The sequence below is a fragment of the Oncorhynchus mykiss genome, chromosome 3, assembly GCF_057628025.1.
Source record: "Oncorhynchus mykiss isolate SJ-2025 chromosome 3, ASM5762802v1, whole genome shotgun sequence".
Taxonomy (NCBI): Eukaryota; Metazoa; Chordata; class Actinopteri; order Salmoniformes; family Salmonidae; genus Oncorhynchus; species Oncorhynchus mykiss.
The window spans coordinates 41,567,373-41,579,111 of NC_143024.1; the positions used below are offsets into that span (position 1 = coordinate 41,567,373).

The following is an 11,739-nucleotide window of genomic DNA, read 5'->3' on the forward strand; positions in this document are numbered from 1 at the left end:
CAAGAGTGGGCCAAAATTTCTCCACAGCGATGTGAGAGACTGATCATTGCAGCAAAAGGTGGCACAACCAGTTATTGAATGTAAGGGGGCAATTACTTTTTCACAAAGGGGAATTGGGTGCGCCATAAATTTGTTAATTAAGTAAATCAAATAAGTATACATTTTTGCTGTTATTTGTCAACTCAGGTTCCCTTTATCTATCATTAGGTTTTGGTTAAAGATCTGATAACATTCGGTATCAAAAATATGCAAAAACAGATCAAATCAGAAAGGGGGCAAATACTATTTCACAGCACTGTATGTTCTAGTATTTGTCATTGGAAGACTCTAAATGTTTATTGCACATCCATAATACCAAATGTTTCTATTGCCAAGATATACTGTAGCGTACTTTTATCGAAACGCATAATAAGCTAATACTATTTGATGCTACAAGATTGTTACTTTATTTCTGAACACAAAGACAACAGTGTTAGTGCTCATTCCACATATACCACTGTATACATGTACAGCATATACTACTGTATATAGTATTTACAAATTTGTTCTCTTTTTCTTTTGCCAATGTTGGTCTTTAATACAGGGCCGATGTTGACACTTCTATGATCTTTGAAGCATGTTGGTTGTACAGTAGATACATCAGGGGTGCCATATTCCCAATAAACTTGTGCCTCTACATTACCGGTCAAACGTTTTAGAACCCCTACTCATTCAAGGGTTTTTCTTTATTTGTACTATTTTCTACATTGTAGAATAATAGTGAAGACATAAAAACTATGCAATAACACATATGGAATGATGTAGTAACCAAACATGTGTTAAACATATCAAAATATATGACAGCTTTGCACACTCTTGGCATTCTCTCAGCCAGCTTCATGAGGTAGTCACCTCATGCATTTCAATTAATAGATGTGCCTTCTTAAAAGTGCATTTGGGGAATTTCTTTCCTTCTTAATGCATTTCAACCAATCAGTTGTGTTAGACAGAAGATAGACCTATTTGGTAAAAGACCAAGTCCATATTATTGCAAGAACAGCTCAAATAAGCAAAGGGAAATGGCGGTCTATCATTACTTTAAGACATGAAGGTCAGTAAATGTGGAAAATTTCAACGGCTTTGAAAGTTTCTTCAAGTGCAGTTGCAAAAACCATCAAGCGTTATGATGAAACTGGCTCTCATGAGGACAGCCACAGGAATGGAAGACCCTCCTGCAGAGGATAAGTTCATTAGAGTTGCCAGACTCAGATATTTCAGCCCAAATAAATGCTTCACAGAGTTCAAGTAACAGACACATCTCAACATCAACTGATCAGAGGAGACTGTGTGAATCAGGCCTTCATGGTCAAATTGCTGCAAAGAAACCACTACTAAAGGACACCAATAAGAAGAAGAGAATTGCTTGGGCCAAGAAACACAAGCAATGGACATTAGACAGGTGGAAATGTGTCCTTTGGTCTGGAGTCCAAATTGGAGATTTTTGGTTCCAACCGCCGTGTCGTTGTGAGACACGATGTGGGTGAACGGATGATCTCCGCATTTGTATTTCCAACAGTAAAGCATGGAGGAGGAGGTGTTATGTTGTGGGGGTGCTTTGCTGGTGACACTGTCTGTGATTTATGACCTAACACACATCCAGGCTGTGTAAGGGATATTTTACCACAAAGGAGAGTGATGGAGTGTTTGCCAAGAGTGTGCAAAGCTGTCATCAAGGTAAAGGGTGGCTATTTGAAGAATCTCAAATATAAAATATATTTTGATTTGTTTAACACTTTTTTGGTTACTACATGATTCCATATGTGTTATTATATAGTTTTGGTGTCTTCACTATCATTCTACAATGTAGAATATAGTAAAAATAAAGAAATACCCTTAAATGAGTAGGTGTTCTAAAACTTTTGACCAGTAGTGTAAGTTTACTTTCAGAGACCATTCGTAATTGATGCCAAAGAGTCCATATGAAATATCCAGATGTGACCCTCCACCATAGAGACTGTGATGTCATCACTCCCATGCCATCAACAACTTGGTGAATGGCACAAAGGCACCGTGGCCAGCCTTGCTGCAAGGGAAGGGAAACAGACAGTCACCACATGGCAGTTAGATTTCAATACCTTAGATTAAAATTAGGCAGACCATTGGGTTATAAAAATATCCCTACTAAATATCATATTTCCCGATAAAGAGAATAAATACACTACATGACCAAAAGTATGTGGACACCTGCTCATCAAACATCTCATTCCTAAATCATGGGCATTCATATGGAGTTGATCCCCCCTTTGCTGCTATAACAACCTTCACTGTTCTGGGAAGGCTTTTCACTTTTCATGTTGGAACATTGCTACTGGGACATGTTTCCGTTCAGCCACAAGAGCATTAGTGAGGTTGGGCACTAATGTTGGGTGATTAGGCCTGACTCGCGGTCGGCGTTTCAATTCACCCCAAAGGTGTTCGATGGGGTTGAGGTCAGGGCTCTGTGCAAGCCAGTCAAGTTCTTCAACACAGATCTCAACTAACCATTTATGTATGTATCTCGATTTTTGCACAGGGGCATTGTCATGCTGAAACAGGAAAGGGCCTTCCCTACCCTGAGTACAGAATAGTTTAGAATGTCATTGTATATGTAGCGTTACATTTTCCCTTCACTGAAACTAAAGGGCCTAGCCCGATCCATGAAAAACAGCCCCAGACCATTATTCCTCCTCCAACAAACTTTACATTTGGCACTATACATTGCGGCAGGTAGCATTCTCCTGGAATCCGCCAAACTCAGTGTGATCAATCACTCCAGAGAACGCATTTCCACTGCTCCAGAGTCCAATGGCGGTGAGCTTAAAACCACTCCAGCCAACACTTGGCATTGCGCAGTTCCCGATGAACAGTTACTTCCAATGGCAGTTTTGAACTCGGTAGTGAGTATTGCAATCAAGGACAGACGATTTTTACGCACTACGCACTTCAGCTCTCGGCGGTCCAGTTCTGTGAGACAGTTATCAGCAATGCCATGGTGTAGTATTCTAATACAAAAAATAAATAAGGACAAACGTTGTTTGCTTTACACTTCATGGCATATGGATCATTTTACCCTTATAGTAGCATATGTTAATTTTAATAGATATTGTTCAATAACAATATTGTGGACTTTCTCAAATAGATATTGCCTGGCTACCCAAATAATATAACATTGCAGACACTTTTATCCAAAGCGACTGTGTGCATTCATTTTATGTGTGGGTGGCCCCGGGAATTGCTAATTAATTGTTTAAACAGGTTGGGTGTTAGAGATGTAGAACTTTGTGTTTTGAGTATGAATATTTTGCCTAGCAGAAGTATTGTGTCATGAATTGAGGGGATATGGACAATGACGTCACCCAAGATGATAAGTTGGGGCTTAATACATAGTTTGATGGACTGATGGGAAAGCCAGCCTTGAACCTGTAGCCAAAAGGAGCTCACTGTCTGACAGTACCAAAACAGATGCATTATGTCCTCCTCCTCTTCATGACAGAACCTTCATTTAGAGTCTTGCTCAATACACTAAATGGACAGCATTTTCTTTGTTGACAGCTAGATAGAATCACACAGAGCAGAGCAAGAGAGAGAATATCTGCACATATGTGATGTAGTACGCAATTGTCGGGTACCACTTTTTGCTTGTGGGCACTACTTTCAGAACTACTGGCTAAGAGTAATACAAAAGTACCGGAGAATCCCTAACTGAAAGTCTCTTGAGTATCTATTGATGTTTTGTATGTGAAATTGAAGACCTGCTTCCATGGTATTGGGTTCCATGGTATTGGGATCTTTCCAATATGTTTGAAATGTGTATGGAATTGCAGATAGGTGATGGAAAGTGAGTTGGTATATTTCAGAGTTGATTTTAGCTTTTTGAATCAATTTTTTAGTTTTTTATAGTAGGATTACATACAGTTAAATGATGCGTTACTTTCTTCATCTTAGCTTTCCATGTGGGGGACATAGCAGAGAGCAATTGAGCATACATATGATTTGAACAAACATCCCCATAGTCTCTAAACACAGTTTCAAAATCAAACAACTTTCCATCCATGTCCACAATGGCATTTAGAAAATTAATAGATTTTTCAATAAACAATTATTTAAAATTGTTACTTGTGTGTGTGTGAGCGGCCTGGAGGCCCTACTACTGTAAACAACAGGATTCAGTGAATAACTTCAAGTTTCAAGTAAATAAACCCTTCAGTTATAACTAAAAGCACTGTTGAACCTTTTCCTGTCACCTCTAAAAATAGAGACATATTTATAGTCGACAGCAGATCTCTGGCAATTCTACCAATGTAAAAATGTAAGGATGAAACATCCCTTATTTACAGAATAACTGATTTAAGGCTACAAATTCTTGGTAAATGAAGAATACTTACCATTCAAAGTAGCACTGTCCCCTGTGTGTGCCATCTTGCTGCCCGTGTTCAAGTGATTCCAGCTCCACTCCCATATGGAAGTCTGGCTCCCCCTCCAGGTGGCCCAGGTAACGAACCGTGCCTGTGCTGATCCGTCCCGAGGGCAACAGGACTCGAACCCGGTGTCCCGTCTGCAGGTCCAGGGGGGAGTGAGGCACAAAGACACGGTGTGGACCGGTGTAGCTCCTCCAGGAGCTCCCACTGGGGAGACGGAAGATTTGCTCTTTTTAGATGGCTTAAAATAAATAGGATTTAAAGGGACATTACACTCTAAAATCAAAGTTTTCAGATCAGACCTGGGTTCAAATACTATTCAATTACTCTCAAAGATATTTTGAAGTAAGGATTTTGATATTTTTCTTTTGAATATTGGAATGCATTTGAAAATACTCAGATATACAGGCAGTCTGTTTGGTCCTAGGGGTGTTTGAAATAATGAATTTGGAAACAAATATTTGAAAGTTGTAGGCTATAGGATTATTTTTGTTAAATACTTTTAAATAGTTCAAATCTAAGTGGTCAATTTTAGCCACATTATTCTAAAATACTCAAAGAAATATTGAAATAACAAATACTTAACTACACATGTATTTTAACCCAGGTCTGTTTGGCTATGTTTACACAGGCAGCCCAATTATGATCTTTGTTTCACTAATTGGTATTTTGACCAATCAGATCAGCTCTGAAAAAGATCTCATGTGATTGCTCAAAATACCAATTAGTGTAAAAAATATCAGAATTGGGCTGGCTGTGTAGACAGTCTTACAGACCTCAAAAGCAGTCCTTTTTTGCGTAGATCCAGCTACATGCCTCAACTCCAAATTAATGGAAAAGATAAGCACTGCAAATCTGAAAATTACATGGTGCTTTCCATGGACCAATTTTGAGGTCTGAAAACAAGTGTCAAACAGATTTTTAAGTTTAATGGCCTTTTGACACAGCTGGGAGCAGGTGAAGAGAAATGGCTCTACCTGGTGGCTGGAGACAGAGCAGAAATGGGTCTGAAGCCAAATGCTGAGTTCAATGAGACCTGGCTGCAAGACAAGCTGCTTTGGCATGTGTCGCCTGTTGATGACATCCTCTCAGACCCTTTGCTTCGGTTGGAATGGCTCAAGCTGCCTGTTATTTTAGGTAATGGATACGATTATTCTTTGCTATTCAAAATGCAGATCTTAAAGGGAGATTACACTTCAGACTTAACATTTGTCCGATGTTTTCAAACCTCAAAACTAGCCCAATGGCAAGATGAATACATGCTCCAAAACTGTGGGTGTGTAGATCTAGTTATATGCCTTAACCACAAATGAATGGAAAAGATGAGCACAAATAAAATCTTGAACTAGGAAAACGCTTATCTTTCCCATTCATTTGGGATTAAAGCATATAGCTTGATCTATGCAACAAATGGCCTGTGACATGGACTTATCTGAACACTAATCTACTTTTGAGGTATGGAAACATCTGACAAGCTTTTATGTTGGAGTGCAATGTCCCTTTAATGATGATTACAGCAAATCAAGTACTGTTGATCATGTGATTTACTTGAGCTGTCCTGGTCCTTTCCATCGTTCGACTGTCTGTTTTCCACCTCTGACTCGCCCAGGTCCTCGAAGCTGCCCACCTGAAGTAAACTTCCAGGCCTGGCTACAGTCTCAGAGATCAGCTGATCAAAATAAAACAAAGCTGTCATCAAGTTATTATTATGACTAAATTATGAAACACATACTAACACATAATCATACAGGCGCTCACAAACACACACACACACACACACACACACACTCAGACACACGTTACTTTACATTAGTTCATCGTATCCGATGATTACCTCCACTTCTGAGTTAACGCTGAATTATTTGGGACTGTAGAGTCCAATCCGAGATCCACAAACTTTATTGCAGGTGAGGCATATGGAGTCTGTGTTGGTGGGGGCAGGCGTGGTTGTATGTCACCTGAACTGTTTGTGCTCCTCTCCTCCCACCTCTGTACCTCGCTCTGGCAGAGCTGCCACCAGTTGGAACGGTCAACAGCAGAATCCTCCAGGTCTGTGGGTTTGATGTTGCACTTCTTCAGCAATGTTTTCAGCTGGTCCTTGTAGTGCTTCATCTGCCCCCTGCAGACCGCCGGCCAAGATGTAGCTGGCCCCCTCTGCAGACTGCCGGCCAATATGTAGCTGGCCCCCTCAGCAGACCGCTGGCCAAGATGTAGCTGGCCCCCTCTGCAGACCGCCGGCCAAGATATAGCTGGCCCCCTCTGCAGACCACTGGCCAAGATGTAGCTGGCCATACAGGATCTTCCACTGCAAGAGCTCCCGAGACAGTGCAGTTGGTGTTGGGTGACCATGGCCTCCATACTCTTGCAGTTGGTCTTACAGTTGCAAGTATTTCTGTATGGGGCACACGGTCACACCAGGTGATTCCCAGGATGCGCTGCAGGCATCTTCTGTGGAATCGCTCAAACTGCTTGTTGTGGCAACTGTAAGTGACCCAGGATTCACAGCTGTATAGAAGTGTGGTGATGCAGACGGCTTGATAGATTGCGACTTTGGTGTGGAGGTGGAGATCCCTGTTTTGGAAGACCCTGCGTCTGAGATTCCCGAAGGCAGCTGATGCTTGCTTGATCCTATTTTTAATTTCGAGGTCGATGCTGCAGTCCTCCGAAAGGATGCTGCCCAGGTATTTGAAGGATGTGACTATTGCCAGTGATTTGTGTTCAATGGTGAAGACAGGCATGGTGGGTGGAGGGCTGGATCTCCATTTGGCAGACCCCCTCTGTCTTGGTGGTGTTGCTAGACAGTCCCATCCTGCTATATACCCTCACGGACCGAAGTTCTTCCGGAGTGTGGGCCACAAGAGCACAGTCATTAGAATACTGCAGCTCAAGAACCCGTTCCGTCAAAACCCTGGTGGTTGCTTGGAGCCTCCTGATGTTGAATAGGGTTCCATCTAGCCTGAAGTCCACCGCAACCCCGCTACTGTCCTCAAGCTCCTTGTGGAGAAGCAGGGTGACACATAGGAGAAAGATGTTAAAGAGTACAGGTGCCAGCACACACCCCTGCCTCACACCGACGCTTACTCCAAAGGCCACTGACTCCTGCCCTCCTATAACCACCCGAGCCATCATCCTATCATGGAACTGGCAAAGGATGTTGACAAATTTGTCTGGACAGCCTGCAATATTTGAGTAGAATGCCCCATAGTAGTTCCCTGCTCACTGTGTCGAAGGCCTTGGAGAGGTCGACAAAGGCCATGAAAAGGTCCGGATGTTGTTCACAGCACTTCTCCTGGAGTTGCTGTGCAGTGAATATCATGTCGACCGTACTCCTGTTCTTTCTGAAGGCGCATCAGGACCTTGCTGGCAACAGCCAGAATGGGTATCCCCTGGCTGTTTGTCCCAGATGGACTTGGCACCCTTGTTCGGTGGCAATGTTTGCATCCCACCACTGTTGTGGGACGATCTCCCCGTCCCAAACCTCAGTGACGTACTGGTAGAGCGTTCTGGTGCACAAGTAACCTCCCTTCTTCAGTAGCTCTGCCGGGATGCTCTCAGTGGCAGGAGCCTTGTTGTTCTTAAAGGAACGGATAGCTGATAATACCTCTTGGACGGTTGGTGAATGGTGGACGTCTTGAATGGGTGGACGGACAGGCAGTTATTCCAGGATGGAGTGGTCTGTAGGAGAACGCTGATTGAGTAGTGCTTCAAAGTGGTCAGCACACCTTATCAGGATCTGGTTTTGGTCCTTCAAGAGAGTCAGACCATCAGTTGTTATCAGGGGGGTGATGGAGCAACTTCTAGGGACATAGATAGCTTTAGCTGAGTTGTAGAAATTGTGCATGTCGTTTTTTCTGTGTAAATTTGGATTTCCTGTGCCTTGTTCGTCTACCATTCGTTCTGCAGAGCATACAAGGTTGTTTGCACTTCCTTGAGTGATGCACGCCATTGCCGGCGGACGGTAGCAGATGTGGGGCTGTTGAGAGTAGCTCTGTGTGCTTTGTGCATAATGTCCAGTAAGGTTGTTGTGGTGTCAGTTCTCATCGAACCAGTCCTGATGTTTCCTACCTCTGTAGCCAATGGAGTGGGCCGCTGACTGATAGAGTACTGAGCTAATAGATGACCACTTCTGGTCCATGGTGTCCTCTGCGCTCAGAAGAGGCTCAGTCTCCCTCAGCCATTCATCGATAGAGCGACAGAACTCGCCCCTTACAGCAGTTTTCTCAAGCTGGGTGCACACACACACACACACACCTGATAATGTAGGTCCTGCTGTATCACCTGCAGTTCCACAAACTTCCTCTCCCATGTTGCCCTCTCAAAGGTGATCTGGGTCTTGAGGGCCTGAATCTCCCTCTCAGCTTTGGACAATCTCCTCTGCATGGCACTGCTATCATGACTTCCTGGTATTTCCTGATTCGCTGAGCCTGGAAATCAACAATCCAATATATACAGAGACCAGAATTCTATTCCATTCTATTCTATTATATTCCAAACTCAGCAAAAAAAGAAACGTCCCTTTTTCAGGACCCTGTCTTTCAAAGACAATTCGTAAAAATCCAAATAACTTCACAGATCTTCATTGTAAAGGGTTTAAACACGGTTTCCCATGCTTGTTCAATGAACCACAAACAATTAATGAACATGCACCTGTGGAACGGTCGTTAAGACACTAACAGCTTACAGACGGTAGGCAATTAAGGTCACAGTTATGAAAACTTAGGACACTAAAGAGGCCTTTCTACTGACTCTGAAAAACACCAAAAGAAAGATGCCCAGGGTCCGTGTTCATCTGCGTGAACGTGCCATAGGCATGCTGCAAGGAGGCAAGAGAACTGCAGATGTGGCCAGGGCAATGAATTGTAATGTTCGTACTGTGAGACGCCTAAGACAGTTCTACAGGGAGACAGGATGCACAACTGATCGTCCTCGCAGTGGCAGACCACATGTAGCACACCTGCACAGGGTTGGTACAACTGCCCGAGTTACACCAGGAATGCACAATCCCTCCATCAGTGCTCAGACTGTCCGCAATAGGCTGAGAGAGGCTGGACAGAGGGCTTGTAGGCCTGTTGTAAGGCAGGTCCTCACCAGACATCACCAGTAACAATGCGCCTATGGGCACAAACCCACCGTCGCTGGACCAGACAAGACTGGCAAAAAGTGTTCTTCACTGACGAGTCACGGTTTTGTCTCACCAGGGGTGATGGTTGGATTTGCATTTATCGTCGAAGGAATGAGCGTTACACCGAGGCCTGTACTCTGGAGCGGGATCGATGTGGAGGTGGAGGGTCTATTATGGTCTGGGGCGATGTGTCACAGCATCATCGGACTGAGCTTGTTGTCATTGCTGGCAATCTCAACAATGTTTGTTACAGGGAAGACATCCTCGTCCCTCATGGGGTACCCTTCCTGCAGGCTCATCCTGATATGACCCTCCAGCATGACACTGCCACCAGCCATACTGCTCGTTCTGTGCGTGATTTCCTGCAAAACAGGAATGTCAGTGTTCTGCCATGGCCAGCGAAGAGCCCGGATCTCAATCCCATTGAGCACGTCTGGGACCTGTTGGATCGGAGGGTGAGGACTAGGGCCATTCGCCCAGAATTGTCAGAGAACTTGCAGGTGCCTTGGTGGAAGAGTGGGGTAACATCTCACAGCAAGAACTGGCAAATCTGGTGGAGTCCACGAGGAGGAGATGCACTGCAGTACTTAATTAATGCAGCTGGTGGCCACACCAGATACTGACTGTTACTTTTGATTTTGCCCCCCCCTCCCCCTTGGGACACATTTTTCCATTTCTGTTAGTCATATGTCTGTGGAACTTGTTCAGTATATGTCTCAGTTGTTGAATCTTGTTATGTTCATACAAATATTTGCACATGTTAAGTTTGCTGAAAATAAACGCAGTTGACAGTGAGAGGACGTGTCTTTTTTTCTGAGTTTATAACACACATAGATGAGAGGATTAGAGTAGAGTCCTTTAGAACACCAATCCTATGCCAGCATGTATCACAGTAGTCTACATTTTGTTCTGTTTTCATTATTTACTGAGGACAACTCTCATTCATTACCTGTTTTTTGTTTCACTTGATCCTTCCCTGTTCTGTGAGGTTCATTGGGCATGTATTTGATTGAGTAGTATGGGCTCACCTGCATCAAAAATCAATGACAGTCATACAGTATTTCCAGAGCAAGAGGGTTGTCAAAGCTATAATTATCAGATAGGACACATAGCCCAGTTTGGGCTGTATAGCTAACTCCTATAGTCATTGTCACTCTTGGCAAAGAGTTGCATAAACAGATCTGCGACCAAGCTATTGGACACACACTCACCCAGAAGAACCTGCAGGTACATAACAGACCCTTGAATGTCCATGCAAACGCACACCACAGGATGTGCGTCGCCATGCTGCTGTAGTATCTCCTCACATTGTCCTATCCTAACTGAGAAAAGAAAGTTGTTGTTGAGGTGTGCCCATAGGAAAAAAATCTGTGACCAGGCTATATGATATCAGTCCTGCATCCACAATTCTGCCACGTCCATTCGGATGATGTCTCCGTAATACAGCTAATTCTGGAAATTCATTCACTGAGAGCTTCAACAAACCATTACAAACAAACATGTAATAGTCTGAAATAAACAGGCAATAGCACTACCCTTTATACAGACAAATAGGAGGCTAAATACAGACCTTTCCCAACAGCCAGATGGTAGGAATAAAGGTGAAGAGAATGAAAGTCAGAATGTCAGAATGAAAATAGCTCTGCTCTTTTCAGGTCAATGCTGTCACACTCCATGGTGAATGCTAGAACGCCATATAGTACCCACTGACCTGTTGCTATGTCCAGTGTCGTGAGAGCAGTGTTGCTGACAAGTAAATCTTATCTAATCTTCTTAGTCAGGCTGCGTCCCGGGCCATGTCCTTCCAGACACCAGCTTAATTTTGCCTCCCGAGCCTCCTCATAAAAACACAGTAAGTGGGTGGTGTTGTTGATGCAGTTTAATGCTGGCCACTGTCAATTCCAATCATTTTACAAACTACTGTAGGCATATCTTGATGAGCTGGTGGGCAAATCTTCCTTTCAATGGCATATTTGAGTAAACAGTCCTGAATTGTTGTACCGGCTGATATTTTCTCTTAATATTTGATTGTCATGCAGAACGCACTGTATCATATAGGGTTATATTATATTTATGGTATCAATATTCGGACAGCCAAGACATGTTTAGGTTGTCCTAATATGGACACCGTACAAAATAATGACCTAAAGGTCAACGGCATGTGTTTGCTTTAAGCACAGA

The 11,739-nt window shown here is 43.3% G+C and overlaps 1 protein-coding gene across 3 annotated transcripts; it reads right to left on the reverse strand.

Moving 5' to 3' along the window:
* Positions 1-422: 422 nt before the first annotated feature.
* On the reverse strand, positions 423-11,329 carry LOC110517552 (uncharacterized). 3 transcript variants are annotated; one of them, XM_021595555.3, is made up of 8 exons: positions 11,129-11,329; positions 10,770-10,880; positions 10,508-10,586; positions 8,715-8,860; positions 5,985-6,105; positions 5,414-5,561; positions 4,404-4,643; positions 423-2,062 (listed from the first exon to the last, which is right to left on the reverse strand). In XM_021595555.3, exons 2-8 carry the CDS (start codon positions 10,842-10,844, stop codon positions 2,005-2,007), a joined length of 867 nt encoding a protein of 288 aa, XP_021451230.1. In that variant the 5' UTR covers positions 10,845-10,880; positions 11,129-11,329; the 3' UTR covers positions 423-2,004. The 3 variants fall into 3 exon arrangements, with proteins under 3 accessions (XP_021451230.1, XP_021451226.1, XP_036829687.1); XM_021595551.3 differs by having other exon boundaries at positions 8,688-8,860; positions 11,129-11,286; XM_036973792.2 differs by lacking the exon at positions 5,414-5,561 and having other exon boundaries at positions 1,905-2,062; positions 8,688-8,860; positions 11,129-11,286.
* Positions 11,330-11,739: the final 410 nt, after the last annotated feature.